This window comes from Zeugodacus cucurbitae, chromosome 6 (assembly GCF_028554725.1).
Source record: "Zeugodacus cucurbitae isolate PBARC_wt_2022May chromosome 6, idZeuCucr1.2, whole genome shotgun sequence".
NCBI classification, from domain to species: Eukaryota; Metazoa; Arthropoda; class Insecta; order Diptera; family Tephritidae; genus Zeugodacus; species Zeugodacus cucurbitae.
Genome location: NC_071671.1, coordinates 41,428,474 through 41,445,260, shown reverse-complemented (window position 1 = coordinate 41,445,260; position 16,787 = coordinate 41,428,474). Strand labels below are relative to the sequence as shown.

At 36.4% G+C, this 16,787-nt stretch overlaps 4 protein-coding genes and 1 long non-coding RNA gene across 7 annotated transcripts in view; 2 read left to right on the top strand and 3 right to left on the bottom strand.

Moving 5' to 3' along the window:
* Nucleotides 1-4,791, top strand: part of LOC105215239 (tyrosine-protein kinase receptor torso) — a 128,687-nt gene extending 123,896 nt beyond the window's left edge. For 2 of the 3 annotated variants that reach the window (XM_011189046.3, XM_054235040.1), the window contains exon 17: nt 2,824-4,791. In XM_011189046.3, the coding sequence (XP_011187348.2) occupies nt 2,824-2,965 (142 nt within the window). In that variant the 3' untranslated portion in view covers nt 2,966-4,791. The remainder of the gene's footprint in view (nt 1-2,823) is intronic. The other variant, XR_008472048.1, reaches the window with a different exon arrangement.
* Nucleotides 4,792-8,476: 3,685 nt separating this feature from the next.
* Nucleotides 8,477-12,970, bottom strand: LOC105215229 (ubiquinone biosynthesis protein COQ9, mitochondrial). The gene is made up of 4 exons (XM_011189032.3): nt 12,811-12,970; nt 9,645-10,378; nt 9,364-9,573; nt 8,477-9,293 (listed from the first exon to the last, which is right to left on the bottom strand). The coding sequence occupies exons 1-4, from the start codon at nt 12,869-12,871 to the stop codon at nt 9,255-9,257; spliced, it is 1,044 nt and encodes a 347-aa protein (XP_011187334.1). The 5' UTR covers nt 12,872-12,970; the 3' UTR covers nt 8,477-9,254.
* Nucleotides 10,501-12,782, bottom strand: LOC105215228 (glomulin). The gene has a single exon (XM_011189031.3). It carries the CDS (start codon nt 12,497-12,499, stop codon nt 10,574-10,576), a length of 1,926 nt encoding a protein of 641 aa, XP_011187333.1. The 5' UTR covers nt 12,500-12,782; the 3' UTR covers nt 10,501-10,573.
* Nucleotides 12,971-13,442: 472 nt separating the features above from the next.
* The window catches only part of LOC105215227 (F-actin-uncapping protein LRRC16A), a 76,887-nt gene continuing 73,542 nt past the window's right edge, over nt 13,443-16,787 (top strand). The window contains 1 exon segment of the mRNA XM_054233903.1: nt 13,443-14,411. Coding sequence (XP_054089878.1) covers nt 14,375-14,411 — 37 coding nt within the window. The 5' untranslated portion in view covers nt 13,443-14,374.
* On the bottom strand, nt 14,074-15,362 carry LOC128922669 (uncharacterized). The gene is made up of 2 exons (XR_008471848.1): nt 14,528-15,362; nt 14,074-14,456 (listed from the first exon to the last, which is right to left on the bottom strand). It is a non-coding gene; the product is annotated as an uncharacterized LOC128922669 (long non-coding RNA).

Below are 16,787 nucleotides of genomic sequence, written 5' to 3'. Positions count from 1 at the left end.
AACTGTAAGTCTTTAAGGGTCATCGCAAAACATATTCCATTCACTCTTAACCAGGGATTAAAACTGAGAAAAGGCAATTTATTTTGCAATTTGACAAGTTGGTGCAAAAATAATTAAAAATTTAAAATTAACTAAGTGCTTTATTTAAATTTGACCGATAGTGACTACAAACCATTCTCGAATCCATCTAAAGACACATAAAAAATTTCATTCAAATCGGTCCAGCCGTTTAGGTGACTTACACTTGTACGTTATATATAAAGATAAATGAGAACATTTTTGGAAAGAGTCGGTGATGAAAATAAACATAACAATCCCCAATTTTTTGCCAATTCGTTCCTCAATACATAAGTATTAAATACCTCAACAGTTATCTACCTGTTTCTATACTATTTGTAAAGTATCTATTAAGGGTAAACATGAACACTTAACATTACAGCCACTTGAGTAGTATGACAGTACGTATACGCAATGCTTTAGGCTCAAAAGTATATACTATATACATATATAATACAGATATATAAATATAACCGCAAATAACCAAACATCAAACTATTGAACAATTAACGAGTGAGGTGCTGCAGTGAACTAAGATATCTGAGTGGAACTACTAAAGAAAGCAACGATGTGAGAGATAGAGCTGTGATATCAAGAGCATGTTTATTTAATGTATAAAACAAAATACATATATATGTATATACATATATAATTGTGTGTACCTGTAAATGCACATACTTATGTACTTGAAAATGTGTTTATGAGCTTTATATACATATGTATATTTGTGAGTTTAAAGCAGCCATTTGTGGCACAAGCTAAACAATGCAGAATTAAAATTAATATTCCTGTTAAGTTTCATATGTTCCTATGTACAGCTGGCTGTGTTTAATATTTTAAATATAAGTCTTTTCGAAATTGTTTGTGGTGCCAAAAATATGTCGAACTTTGGCTTCATATCAATTACGATAGATCTCAAATGAATTTTTTTTTAAAGAGACCAAATGTTTTCGCAAATATTTTTAGCAAAAACACTTATGTTCCCACAGTTGCTTTTCAGCTTGAGAAATTGCATAGGCAATTTTTATAACAATTTGTACATATTAGCCATAGAAATCATGATTTATCGTATACTACGTGCACATACCTGTTGGGATCACCAAGTTGACTGCCGACATATCACATCTAATGAAATTCATCTATATTTTACTTTCCCGATACCTTTTCTTACCAGTGAAGTCGAGTATTTCAAGCCATCTCACGCCAAGACCGTCTTCTAGAGATTAATGAATTACGATTAAAATGAAGCGTGGGTATATAGAGTTCCAAGAGAATCTTGGCTTTTACTGAATATAAAATCGAGTGAGTCCTAGGACAATGCTAGTAAAATTTCCCATACGACATTTAGTATATAATTTTCCTCGGTACCACCATTGATAAGTATATAAAACGTTCCCACGACTATTATGTCTATAAAACGGGAACGGGTCCGGCTTTTTATCCGCCCAATGATTTTGAATTCGACAGCATTCCTTTAAATTATTTGAGCTTTGATATAACACCAAAAACTGTTGAATAGCACAGGTTGCTGCTTTAGTGCTCCGACGACTATAATTTTTCATTAAGATGTGCTTAAAAAAGCAGATTTGGTATTTTGGTCTCAACAGAACTTAAATTGGAGCTGTTGTGAAGAATTTTCTTGGAGTTCTTCATACTGAGAAGCAAACATTGTAATATTTATATAGGCGAATTAGACGTCAATACGGAAAAAGAAAAACAATGAGGTTAAGAGAAGTAGAAAAACCCACAAACGCCAGATGCCGCTCTAATATAGTGAATTTCTCATGTTTTAGGAATTGATATAATTCCTGGGTCGATTTTAACTTTTGTTTTAGTTTAAAAATCCGTATATCAGGTAAATGAAGTCCTGAGGAAGTATTGAGCCGACTTTGATCATTTTCGGTACAGAAACACACTATTATAAGGAAAACATCTACTCTGAATTTTAACGAGATTTACCTATGTTTTCCGTAAAAAAAATTGGTAAACACTGGGTTTCTCTTGGGTCTTGAAAAGTTATAGTTCGATTTCCGCGCTTTTTAGGCATTTGTATGTAACACCCAAAACTAAACGAGTTATATATAGTGTTATGTATACCAAAGTGAACCTGGCGTCTGTCTGTCCGTACATCCCACAGTTAGATATCTTAATGAAACTGGGTAGACGTGTTTCTTGACACCATAGAAATGTTACTTTCGAGATGGGCGAAATAGGATAACTGTCAACCAAACTTTCTAGAGTCGCTTTTTTAGGAACTACCTTATACAGTCCAAAAATGGAAGAAATCTGATTATAACCACGCCCACCTCCCATACAAAGGTTATATTGCAAACAATAATACTAAAAATGCTTTAATTCAGTAAGGAAAAGCACTATAAACTTTAATTTCCTTCAAACTCAAATTGATATACAAAATTTTAAATAGGAGTGACTCGGTTCACAACCACGCCTACTTTCTATATACCAGAACTTTGAAGTCGATCTGAATCAGTGCTTCTAATATATACCTAACATTCGAGTTTCTAACTTTCAATAAACTTTATACCATATGTATACATATAATATATTTTTTTGTAGCTCAAATTGTATGTTATATTAATAAAATTAAATAAATAAATAAAGAGTAAAAAATGTTCGGATACATCTGAACTTAGCCCTTCCTTACTTGTTAAGTATTTATTTACCCTTAAATCTATTTCTCCATCCACTGTACATAACGAAATACATTTTATAACCAATTTTCCTACCTTTCTTAATGTACTTTAGCATTGAACAGTATAGTCGCAAAGAATGTCAAAATCAACAATTAAACCAGCAACAACTGGAAGAACAACCACAAACTGCACACGACGATGATGAAATGTTGGATACGTCGGCTATAGAAGACTCTTATTTGAAGCCATTGTAGTTGAGTAAATCGGAATGAGTGACGTCTAGGAAATTGGCAGTTCAAATGTTATACAGAGCATTTACATACGAGTATGCATATACGTACATCCATAGTTAAGTAATAATGCGTCGAGCAAGAGTAAAAACGATACTTGTATATCGCTCTAGGAACGGACATGTCATTCGTTGTGTAGAAAACTGAAATAAATTATTAAGGAATTGAAGTTCACCATCGTTATGTATGGTATGTAAGAATGAAAGAAAGAAGGGGATTACAAAACGCCAGTACTTACATACACACATAACCTGTAGCGAAATGTACCAGAGTTAATTGATCTCGAATCTAGGCTATCTATGTGATTTAAAGGCGTAAATATAATTTATCAAATTATAATTCAAGCTTATTGATCAATAAAAAATTTGATTTCCTCGAACTTCCAATTATCAAAAAAAAATTAATTAATGCCTAAAGAAATTCTTTTCTACATTTATCCGAATTTATAAACTAATATTTTTATTTCATAAATGAAGAGTAAACTCTAAATTAAGCGAGTGTTTTTGAAATGAAATATATTCAATTTAAAAACACCGAGCTTCTACTTTTAACTACAGCGTTCAAATGTATGTATGTTTGTAAGTCGTTGAACATCAGCATTCGCGAAAAGTTTCGATCCAAATGCGCTTAACTGTGAATAGGCCATTGTATAATAAAATAAAGCTCAACTGGCTAAGTGATCAATTGAAATCGGTAATGAAAGTCACTAACAAGAATGGCACTGAAAATGCAAGCAAAAAAGCTAAAGAATTCAATGAAGAAAAAAGTGAGTAGACGAAGATTGATTAGAAGACTGCAAATTTGTTGTATTTGTATGTGAGCATAATTGCATTGCAATACACACATATTCACTCACATACTTTTTCAATATTATTTACAAATAATGGCCTAAAACTAATCGAAGAAACTCAATTACAAATCGATAATAAATTATAAGTTTACAAATATATATAGTTTAAGGTTATGTATTTAAAATAAGCTAACTGTTTTTTACACATTTAAAATTAAATTTAATTCAATTAAAATTATTGAACAAAAATCGTAAGGACAATACCGTTACCAAATTAATAAAGCGATTGCTACAAAAATGCATTTTGTTGTGAATTTTATGCTAAATTTATTTTAACAAAATTATATACATATATAGATACATATAAATTCTTAGGTGTATTAAAAAGGAATTTAAAACAAATATATTTGCTTACATACATATCCATTTTAAAACGTATACATACAAAAAATATACAAATAAGAAAATGTTTTACTCTAAGCACATACAAACGTGTTGAACTAAAAGTTATAACAGCAACAAAGAAGAATTATTAAATACATTTATGAAAGCACATATACACGTCCCAAGCAAGGCACAAATTTTCAAATGTTGTAAAATAAAGGGTGTTTGTTTAGAGGTATACAACTTTTATTTAAAATGAAAGACATACAATCTAAAATGAATAAAGTCCTGATGAAGTAAAATAAAATTCTACGATTTTATAAACATTGCTCCGGTGGTAGATTAATTTGCAAAAGCATACTAAAAAGAAATGTCAAATACACTGATAGCCAGTTTGACAGCTACCCAACCAGAACTATATACCTCTAAAAAACACCCTTTATTACTTATTTAAATCCTGTAATACATAGTGTACATATATACATATATAAGTAAATTTATTGTTTATATGTTACTGCATATTGGGGGTAAGAAGAAAAAATAAATATTTTTGCTTAATAAAGTTTTTGCACAATATACATTTTGGCTGTGATTCGGCAGCACACTGTTATTTCAATTTTAAGTGTGTTTCAATTTTTAAGAGGCTGGGTCTATTGTCGGGCAAAACAAAACTTAATAGTTTCTAGGAAATGGGGAAATAGATTAGCGGCAAAGCGCCAACAACGAAAGTTGGCGCCCATTCTAAACACCAAGTGAAGTTTTTCGAACGCATAGAGGCGTCAGTTTCCAACCAAAAGTTAATACTGTCTCGAGACAGTATATCATTTCAGACGATATGATTTAAACAACTCTATACAAAGAATTTTAGATTAGGTATTTTCATGTTCTGTAAAGGTTCTTAAGTTAATTGTATTTGATCGGGGAAAATTACAAAGGAGCATATACATACATTTAACATCCCTTAATTGGGATGGAGCATGGGATCATGTGTAGAAGTTCACGTAAGTGAGGAAAGTTTTAGATTGTCATTCACTTGGGAGTGGCCAACCACTCCCTTTTGATGACGACCACTGCAAACGTTTTAAGGATTATGATTTGAGGGCATGCACTTGGAATGCCCGGAACCTTAATTGGGAAGATGCCTCTGCCTAACTGGTTGATGTCCTCAAAGATGCTTTCTATGAGCGCCTAAAACGCACCTATGAGCGCTGCCCCCGCCACGATGTCATAATCGTGCTTGGCGATTTCAACGCTGGGGTGGGTAAAGAAGGAGTCTTTGGCACAACAGTCGGAAAATTCAGCCTCCATGACGAAACATCGCCAAACAGACTGAGGCTGATCGACTTCGCTGGGGCCCCAAATATGGTTGTCTGTAGTACCAGATTCCAGCACAAGAAAATTCATCAAGCGACATGGCTGTCCCCTGATCGAAACACGCGCAATTAAATCGATCACGTTTTGATAGACGGAAGACATGTCTCTTGTGTTTTAGACGTGCGTACGCTCCGAGGACCAAATATTGACTCGGACCGTTATCTAGTAGCAGCAACAATACGCACTCGCCTCTGTGCAGCAAAGAACGCCCGTCAACAAACCCAAGGAAGGTTCGACGTCGAAAAGCTGCAATCACAATCGACAGCCGAACGATTTTCTACTCGACTTGCACTCCTGCTCTCTGGGAGCACTCATCAGCATCTCGATGTAAGGGAGCTGTGGAACGGCATCTCAAACTCATTGCATACCGCTGCAGCCGAAACAATTGGTCTCCGGCAACGCCAAAAAACCAGTTGGTACGATGAGAGTTGTCGTGGAGAGAAAACAGACTAAAGAGGGAAGTGAGACGCATTTGCAGACGTAAAAAGAAAGAGGCCGAAATGCGTGAGTATGAAAAACTTGAAAAGCTGGCCGACATGCGTAATGCTCGAAAATTGTATGAAAAGTTGAGGCGATTTACAGAAGGTTTCAAGACCGGAGCATTATCACGTAGGGACCGAGGAGGTAATCTGGTAACGGATGTCCAGATCATACTGGGATTATGTAGGGAACACTTCTCCGACCTGTCGAATGGCAGTGAAAGTACAACACCAGGAGATGGCGAACCCGATTCCCCAATCGATGACGATGGAATAGATATTCCATTACCCGACCATGAAGAAATTCGAATAGCAATTACCCGCTTGAAGAACAACAAAGCGGCGGGGGCCGATGGGCTACCGGCCGAGCTATTCAAATACGGCGGCGAAGAACCGATAAGGTGCATGTATCAGCTTCTTTGTAGAATATGGTCGGAAGAAAGCATGACCGACGATTGGAATCTCAGTGTGCTCTGCCCAATCCATAAAAAGGGAGACCCCACAATCTGTGCCAATTACCGTGGGATAAGCCACCTCAACATTGCATACAAGGTCCTGTCGAGCGCATTGTGTGAAAGACTAACCGTCAACGAACTGATTGGACCTTATCAGTGTGGCTTTAAACCTGGAAAATCGACGATGAACCAGATATTCACCATGCGCTAAATCTTGGAAAAGACCAGAGAGAGAAGAATCGATACTCACCATCTTTTCATCGATTTTAAAGCTGGCTTCGATAGCACGAAAAGGAGCTGCCTTTATGCCGCGATGTCTGAATTTGGTATCCCTGCAACACTAATACGGCTATGTAAACTGACGTTGAGCAACACCAAAAGCTCCGTCAGGATCGGGAAGGACCTCTCCGAGCTGTTCGATACCAAACGAGGCTTCAGACAGGGTGACTCATTATCGTGCGACTTCTTCAATCTATTACTGGAAAAAATAATACGAGCTGCAGAGCTAAATAGAGAAGGTACAATCTTCTACAAGAGTGTACAGCTGCTGGCGTATACCGATGATATTGATATCATCGGAAGCAACAACCGCGCCGTTTGTTCTGCTTTTTCCAGACTAGATAAAGAAGCGAAGCGTATGGGTCTGATGGTGATTGAGGACAAGACGAAATATCTCCTGTCATCAAACAAACAGTCAGCGCACTCGCGTCTTGGCTCCCACGTCACTGTTAACAGTCATACCTTTGAAGTAGTAGATAGTTTCGTCTACTTGGGAACCAGCGTTAACAACACCAACAATGTCAGCCTTGAAATCCAACGCAGAATCACTCTTGCCAACATGTGTTACTTTGGACTGAGTAGTAAAGTCCTCTCTCGACGAACAAAAATCAAACTCTACAAGTCTCTCATTATTCCCGTCCTGATGTATGGCGCCGATGCGTGGACGATGACAACATCCGATGAGACGACTCTTGGGGTTTTCGAGAGAAAGGTTATGCGTAAGATTTATGGTCCTCTGAACATTGGCAACGGCGAATACCGCAGACGATGGAACAATGAGCTGTACGATTTATACGACGACATTGACATAGTTCAGCGAATAAAAAGACAGCGGCTACGCTGGCTAGGTCATGTTGTTCGAATGACGAAAGCGCTTCAGCTTGGAAAGTGTTCGATGCAGTACCCGCTGGAGGAAGCTGCGGCAGAGGACGACATCCACTCCGGTGGAAAGACCAAGTGCAAAGTGACCTGGCTTCACAATATATTGTTATATTGTATATTTAATGTAAATTAATCAGTATCAAAATGAATTTTAGATGAATTTAACTATACATGTTTTTATGCCTTTATTAAGACACTATTGTATATACAAATTACTCTCAAGTACGAAGCGATCTCATTCCGTGCAAAAATGACTGAAATAATTCAAAATGTTGAGTTGGAGTTGCCCAATCCTTAGCACATTTTGGGAGGATATACTCAGATCAAAGAGCTGCAACGGTCAGTATGAAATTCATGTATTGATCGCTAGGGGACGAGTTCAAGGCGAACGTGCTGTGCGAAACACTCGAATTACATGTTTGTTTTAACAGAGTGCCGAGTTGACACTCGTTCATGAACGAGATCGTATTGAATGTGATCGAGGTATACTCGAGTGTGCACAAAATTTGCTTATAATGACATTTGCTTAAATAGACGATTTGTGTATAATCGGCAGTCATGCTATTATTGAGAAGTGAATATCAGCAATTTGTGGTTATAAAACTGTATTCGATCTCATATGTTTTTTGACTATTAGTATCCAAAATATCCAAATTATTCAACAAACAAAGCTAAGACAGAAGGCGACATCCCGACGTCAACATACATACATTCATATGTGTGTACTTAGGTTTATATATGTATTATTCTTTGGTGTTCGAGTGCCAACTCCACTGTGTTGATCACAATCAACCCGTGTACGACACACCCGAAGTTATAATATACAAATATATCCGTTTCCATTGTTTTATGTTTTATTTTTTTTAATTGTTTTTATAATTTGTAAAATTGTGTTCAATAACATCATATGTACATACATAATATGAAATCCATAATCCATAATTACATAACATTCTATTGAAGTATTGAAGCACGTAAGTTCCACATAGTCTCTTCATGTCTTCTTCGTGCTTTCTAGTATGTGCCGGTAGAAGTTTAATAATTCGAAACAATATGTAAACAATAAGCGTTGTGCTACTTAGCTTCTAGGCTATGTAATTTACACATTGCTAGGTGGGTAACGTTTTTGTTAGTTTTGTTGCTTGGTCTGTGCAAGGCGAACATGGCTTTTGCAGTGATCGTAAATAAACATATGCCAGAGAGTGAGGTGTGAATTTCGCGAAATTCACGCCCAAGCACACATCGAAAAAATCATACAAACACTTAAACAAAAAAAAAAAAAAGAAAAATGGAAAACTGAACGATACTTAAAAATAAATAAATTTATGTATAACTAATTTGGTATCAGCGCATTAGCGAAAAGCTAAGTAATGTTATATCTAAATTTAATACTTAAACGCTAAGTAATTAAAGAAATTTCTTTTCACATTAATGAAGAAAACAGTTTATCACTGGTTTTATGACTTTGATGTTAATAAAAAAAAAAAACATTTATAAACAAATCGTTTAACAACTAAATTATATGGCTATTTCCATGTGCTATGCCTACGTTGAACTTCTGTTTTGTTGTCAGCCTGCAGATTTGGAATCCTTAGTTTTGCATGCAGACTTTACCTACGTCTGTAGTCGACGCCCAATATATTGCGTGCCTGTTAAAATCGAATTATATTGAGCATTAAGCACTTGCAAATTTTGAAATTTCAAACGCATGTAACTTACTGTTATGAAAGCTGAATTAAACGAACGTGTGAAACTGTGTGTCATGCCCTCAGTTTCGGAGAGTATCGATTGTAATTGTACCGCCTCGTCCATACGATTTCTTAGGAACTCCCAAGTGTTTGCGTGATCCGCTGAGCTGTCCTGCAGCATAAACAGTTCGGTCATTTTCATAATTGTGGCCAAGCCAATGCGACGTGTATACCAGCCAAACTGTAAGAATATAATGAATAACATAAATAATTAATAAAACGTTTCTAAAAACACAGATATTGATGACTTACATCGACGGACCGATCGCCAGCATAATAGCAGATGTCATCGACCAGTGTCAAAACCTGAGCCAGCGAAGTGGCGGCATTCTGTGGCAATGCTATCAGCGCCAGGGCTTGTGACCATTGCGACTTGTATGGCACAATCATTTCTAGACGGGTGCGCACAGCACGCACCAAGAAGTCTAAGGGGTCACCAACAGCCAATTTGCAGTTTTGTGTCTCCTCCTGCAAACGGCGTACCACTTCATCGTTGCATTTGCCATAGAAGTATGATACAAGCGCATAGCCGCCATCTGGGAACATGCCATGCACCACGCTGGGGAAGCCAGCTTCTTCGGCGCCCTTCACAATGGCATCACGTGTCCAACCCAGTTCGGGTACATGTGGCAAGGCCGCTTCTAGAATTTGTGTGCGTATGGCATCTATTTTAGCACGTTTAGCCTCATCCTCTGCCTGCGCCTCTTCGGCCGTTTTTTTCTCCTCATACTCGCGCTCCCTCTGCTCTTCACGCTCGCGAAATTTGTTTATGGATTCCGAGCTGCTGGTGGATGAGGTAGACTTGAGGCGTGCGACATTTATGTGAAATAGTGAGGCGGTGGTTATTGTGTGAGAAAAATGTGTAGCAGCGGTGTGTGTGAGCGACTTAGGGTTGTTACACTGATTTAACTGCGAATATGCACGATGACGCTGCGTTAACAATGTGGAGGCTTCAGCGCTGCAGGCCACAACGGAGCAGTGAGCACCTGAATTAAAGAACAAATTATTAAATAACTAAATTTATTTGGAAATTACCAATTAAAAAAAACAGCTTCCACTCTAACCTCTAAAATTCTGAATGATCACACCACAATAAAAAACACTATCGTTAAAATTTTAGAATTGAAATAATAATTTTATTTTTGATTTTTTTATAAATAATACACATGAAAATAACTATGTTAGATCGCGGTGATTTTCGACATTCTATTCGCGTTTTCAACGCATTCAACTGTGCGTCCTAGGAGACTTCGTATCAAATCGAAAGTACACAAATTTTGGTTCAGTATTTCAGTTTTACGTTGACGCGTCAATTGTGCATCCAATTTTCCACTTTCAGATGTAGCATTTGCTATGTTTATATCCAAGATTTCTAAATTTTTGCGTTCCTCCGCCTCTGCTTCGGCATCTAATCCACATTCTACACGTTTTAACTCGGCTTTGTAATGTGCGACAGATATATCCAAACCTTTACGCAGCGGCTCAAGGAATTGTTTCTCGATTTCCGGCATTATATCCCAGAGTCCAGTGCGATTGTGTAAATCTTTAATGGCGAAAAATCGTAAAGCGTTCAGCGTGGAAATCAATTTGTCGGCATGCTCGATAAGGTCAGTTTTTGCGCCGTGTGGTAGGCGGCATATGTATTGTAAGAAGATTGTGTGGAAATCCTTGCCAGAGAAGGATGACGGCAGATCGGTTGTGGCGGAAACTAATGCATTTGCAACAAGATCTTTATACAATATAGCCAGGTAGCCGGAGATGCCATGGTGCGTTACTGTGCGTAGAAGATTCTTTAACACCAAATATTTACCCTCATCATCAAACTGTAGTATATACTGGCGTAGGAGTTTAACGCCGATTTGCCGCAAGAAATTTTGCGTTGAATAACCAACTATGTTGCAGAGAGAATTACAAAAATTCTTGTGCACCTCCAGCTGCAAGGAGTTAGCAGAAATCTGGGTGGATGAAAGTTTGTCACACAATCGTTTTGCCAGCAATAGAGCACGTTCATGTAATGGAGGTGCCTCATGAGCCAATAATTCGTTAACATAATACAAACATGATTCGAATATGTAAAGTGGTGAATAAATTTTTGGCACACTATCCAAACTAATCTCTTCCACAAACAACATGTAAAAATAAATTGACAAAGCGTCTAAAGGTAGTTTTTCTTCTATAAGAAATATATTGTTTGAACTCATTTCTTGTACTCCTTTCTCGCTGTCCAATCGTCGTTTATAACGTACACGTTGCTCACCTACGGAAAGTACACGTAGTGGATCTACCAAGCAACCAGTGGCACTTTCAGTTAATTTGCGTGCACATTGTATGGTATACGTATTCGTCTTACGATCATCGGCTGTCAAATCCAATAGCGCTAAAGGCTTTCCAAGCATTTGTATTAAGAAACAGCAAAGTACATTACGTCTATTTATACTCGTATCGAAGAATTGTTGATCACATGAACGTTGCTGGGAGAGCACGTCATTCAATAGTGGCTCGTAGAAGAGATTTAATGTGATATAATGCATCAATAATTTTTCAATTTCTGCATTTTGCTCAAGTAGCCGCTCTTGCTTTTTGTCATAGCCTTCTTGTAGATATTTTGGCAGTGGCAAACCTTCAATACGCGTGTGTATTGAATTCAAACTCCATTCAAGTGCACGGGGTTTCTTCTCACCCATTCGTAGTAATACTGCTTGTAAGGCACGCAATGATGAAGAGAATACATACTCTGACTTTTGTTCTTCAATCAGCTCCAACAGTTCGAGCAATAGTTCCTCCATTGGACCGTACTTTGCAATTAAATATAATAACTCCTCCGAACAATTGTACAATGGGAGTTGTTTGTCGTGAATTTCCGTTGTCATATTAGGCACACAAACATCATGATACAGATCACTGCCAACGGTCTTAAGGCATTCCAGATTACGCTCAGATTCTGTTTCGCTGGTAAACAAAAGTGCAACACCCTCATATTGCTTTTCTTTTATAAGCTGTTTTACGAGCTTAACCAAATTTGTGGCACCCATTCGTGAAGCCGGCTTGTCACTTGTCAGCTGTTGCCGCTCTAATAGATAATCCATATCGTTCTCTTTTGCTGCCATTAACACGCTTTAAATGTGGAATTTCAAATACTTTATTTCGCAACTATTGTCTTTTTTCATACAATGAATTTAATTGACATTTATTTAATTTATAAATTCAAATACTTTTAAGTATTTATAACTTGCAATTGGAAATTTTGTTAGCTCAGCTGAGTGCACAAGAACTGTTCTCAGACTCAATTGACAGCATTTGACATTGCACGTTATGTCAATGTTGTGAAATAATTTGTAAAATACAAATTATTTCTATTCCAAGACGCACGAACTTACACAGCTTTTCGTTGAACTTCTTAAAATAAATTACTACTTACTTAAAGGCATAAGCATCCTTTGCAATCGTGTTGTTTTATTTAATACACTTAAATGCACCATTTTCTTAATTTCTTATAAGAGCTGTTCACAAAACACTGCACTCGTTTCTCTCTAAATGCGCCTTTTCAACAGTTCTTCTAGCGTTGCCAGATAGTAAAAGTGAGTGTATCATTTTATATTTCCATCTTTGTAGGGTAATTAATAATTCCATAAAATAAAATTCTCAAAAATGAAATTAATTTCTTTGGCATACAATTTTTGATAATTTATTCAAAATCCGAATAAAGTGAAGGTAGGGTTTCTGAAAATTAATCTATCTATATTTGTAAATTATTTTTATAATTTCATCTGAATTTATTTAACTTATTGACATCTTCAGCATATAAAACTTATACTTATTACTTTATGGGTAAATTCTAATAATTTCTTATCGTAATTTTTTCTAAAACGAGTGCTTATAGGTCTATTCAAAAATTACAGAATAAATCTCATATATATTTGGATCTGAACCCAAATTTTGTAATCTTCATGGACTGCCCTACTATTTGTTATCGATTAAAGTAGTGCTGGAGATATGAGTATCCGATTACTTACACTCGGTATCATTATATTTCTCTGTTGCCCATTTTCGTTTAAGATTTGAAAGGGCCAGGTTGTGTTTGCGCTGGTTTTCGCCTGATATTCTGTTTTCATTACCATCTCCGGTCAGTAGCAGTTTTTGATAATGCGCTAATAAAGTAATAAAAAAGTAAAAGTTTTTTAACAAATGAAATATTCTGAATGAAAGTTGAGTGGATTTAGTGTAAAGAAGTTGTGCCGGAAAGAATCGGTTTATTTTGCTGTGAAAGTTGGCCGATAAAAGCTGAAAGTGCTTAATAGGAAATTTTTCCTAACAAGAGGGTGGATTTTCACTTCTCCACTTTTCTCTTCAATTGCCTGTGTTTGTTGTATCAAAGTTCGTTGATTGAGTTTTTTGTGCGAAAAAAGTAAGAAAAGTGCAAAACGCATACAAAGTGTATTGAAATCAAATGAAAATGTGTGCTTAAAATTATGCTATTAAATAGCTCCAAAATAAATAAAAAAAGTTTAAAGTTAACAAAATGTTTAATAAAAGAATTCGAGACTTTTACAAGTAAATCGCATTCGGTATTGTCTACAAACAAGAGCAAGTGAAATAAAACCTGTGTGTAGAGAAGAAATTAAAATCATTTAAATTACAAATCTAGTTTCCGCCGCAGACGCGTTCATTCAGTTCCAAAAGAATTTGGATACGCCAAGCGGTTGGCCAAACACATAAAAAGCGACAAATAAAAACATCTACCAGCTCAAGCGGTTAAACGGCAACAAAAACGATAACAGTTGGAAGGGCACGGAAGGCCACTTGCCTCACTGGCAACCACAGCCTCAACGCAAGAGCCAACAACGACAATCCCTTCCGTTGTTGCACCGCCAACACCTACTCTTTGAATTTCCGGTAAATCCTGTTTTGCTGGCGTGCATTGCTGCGCTCCAGTTGCGCTCCACTTGACTTTCGCCGCAAAAATTCTGCACAAGTTGGGTAAGATGTCGACGCGTTCCCAGTTGACGAAGGATTTAAACGGTGAGTAATCATTTTTGTTATTTCACTAAGTTCATATGCATTTCCCTTGTTTATATCGTACACATGAAAAACAAAAATTGTTAATTCAAGTTTTAATTATTTGGGAAGATGCTTACAATGTGTATGTGGTATATGTGGGTGTGTTCGTGAAAACTTTGTATGTATGCTGTGTCTTCTACCGTACATATGCTTCCACCCAAATTATACTCGTGTGCGTTGAATCGGGCTTATATGCCTCTTTCGTTTTCGGCATGTCCTCCGTATATTCGTATTGCGTTTCTTTCGCTACCCGGCTTCTTACATCCACCCACACCTATTGAAATACCAATAGCTTGTTTACTCCACTGAATTGCATTTTATTTTCTTCTCCTCACAAAATCTTGTTTTAATCTTATACTTCTTCATTTTCTTTATGCATTGTGTTTGTTGTGACGTTGCTTCTTTCATAATGTGCAAGATTTTTTCAAGTTGGCTTGTGAGATACGCATTGTTCTGGTCCTTGCTTTGACACTTTTGCCCATCTTATGGTGAGTTTTGACGTGTTCATGATGAAAGCTACTTCCGCTGGCATTTTATTAAATAAATTCGTCTACACATAAATCAAACATACAGATGTGAATGTTTATTTGTCTATGTTTCCGAAGTGAAATGAGAAATTTAATGTAAACAAAGTTTAACTGTGTGTGTTCCTTATGGATCTTATATCAAAGCTGAGACAATACATATTCTTAAAAACGTCAACGATTTTAATATTCCTATTTGTTAATTGGATATCTTGTAATATTTTTGTTCTATTCCATTTTGTTGTCCTTATCGAATGAGTCATAAATTCACCTGACATACAAACATGTGTCCTAATAGCTGAACTAAATAGTAAATGTGTCAGAGATTCGAATGCATTAAAATTTGTGTTTTTTGTTGTTGTGGACTGTTTCATCTAGTGAAGATCCTTTTTTTGTTGTTCTAAAGGTTATTGTTGAAAATGTAATTGTCCCTGCTTGCTTTGAAATTATTGAAGATGTATTTACTGACGGAACTAGGCAGAGACAAAGTGAAACACCTACTTGCAACAATTGCAGTGTAGGTATAATGAAAGCGGGAAGATAAACAAATTCATATCGTGATGAAGCACAAAAGGTTTACTTGCTTATATACATTCATACATATGTACATATGGGTATTGTATATATTGTCTATAGATAGCACATCCTTGCATTTAACCGATTTGGAAAATTTTTTATGTTAAGTATTAGCTTTGGTGTAATTTGTATGTATCTCTGTACATATGTGACTTCATAATGCCGAAATATTTACCAGCAGAAGGAACTGCAGTTGTGACAGCGCAGAAAAAGGGCAACAACAAAGTGAGCGTACGAACGTGTGAAAATGCACAAAGCGCTCAGACGTTGAAATATAAATCCCTGCAGGAATACATGTACATCTCTACGAGTTATACACCAAAATACACAAATAAATGTGTGCTCAAATATGAGTAACTGCAGCAACGCACGAAAACAGGTTGTTGGCGGAAATACAAAAAAAAAGAAGAAGAATAAGAAAAAGTGCCCGCAAAAATTCGGAATGATAAAACAATATCGAATGCTATATAGTTGAGGCTGCTGAATTTGGTTGTTTTCGAGGGAGTTGTCCAGTATGTACATAAATATATTTGATATGTACATTTGTATAAAATGTTACTAAAATTTGAGAATTTCGATTTAAAATTACTAAATATAAGTTCAACAAAAACAATTGTAGCAGTGATGGGCAATTCAATAAATGCAAAGGCATGACTTATCGTAAAACCATATACTCGTACGTATGTATGTATGTATGTATATACCAAAATGTGTATAAATACATAAATGCACTAGTGGCATTTTCCTATCGCATCCATTTGAGCTGTGCTTCGCGTAACCAAATTAGTTGGTGTAATTCATTTAGGCGTTAAATTGAGTTTTATTAGTTACTGATTGGAAACCATGTGACAAATTATTACATAACTTACCGTTAGCCTTTGTGTCTGTTCGATCAGTGTGTACTTCACGACACAAACTCGAGGATAATCCATTTAACGCGCTGTTTTTTCTCGAAATCCTTGTTGCAACGCTTAGTAAGCGGCAGGTCGTTGTCCTTTAATGGCCCTACGAAATGCGGTCGTTTTCGTAATTGTTTGCATAATTGCAGGATGTGATGGAATGAAAATTTACTGTCACTATTTGACTACCTGGCCATCGTAGCTGACGGTGAACAGGATATTGTTGTCTGAGGTTAAGGAAATGCTCGTACAAATATTTATTTGTGTGTGTGGCATTATACACGTACTTCAGTGCATATTCACTGACTGATTCGTAAATATGTTTGTTGAGTTTATTG

What these genes read in the sequence shown, in the direction of transcription:
- LOC105215228 (XM_011189031.3), bottom strand. Translation starts at nt 12,499, where the DNA reads ATGGCAGCAAAAGAGAACGATATGGATTATCTATTAGAGCGGCAACAG.
- LOC105215229 (XM_011189032.3), bottom strand. Translation starts at nt 12,871, where the DNA reads ATGGTGCATTTAAGTGTATTAAATAAAACAACACGATTGCAAAGGATG. An exon ending in AAGGATGCTTATGCCTTTAA is followed by an intron (nt 10,379 to 12,810) that starts GTAAGTAGTAAT and finishes TCTTTAATTCAG; the next exon opens with GTGCTCACTGCTCCGTTGTG. An exon ending in CTGGCGATCGGTCCGTCGAT is followed by an intron (nt 9,574 to 9,644) that starts GTAAGTCATCAA and finishes ATATTCTTACAG; the next exon opens with TTTGGCTGGTATACACGTCG.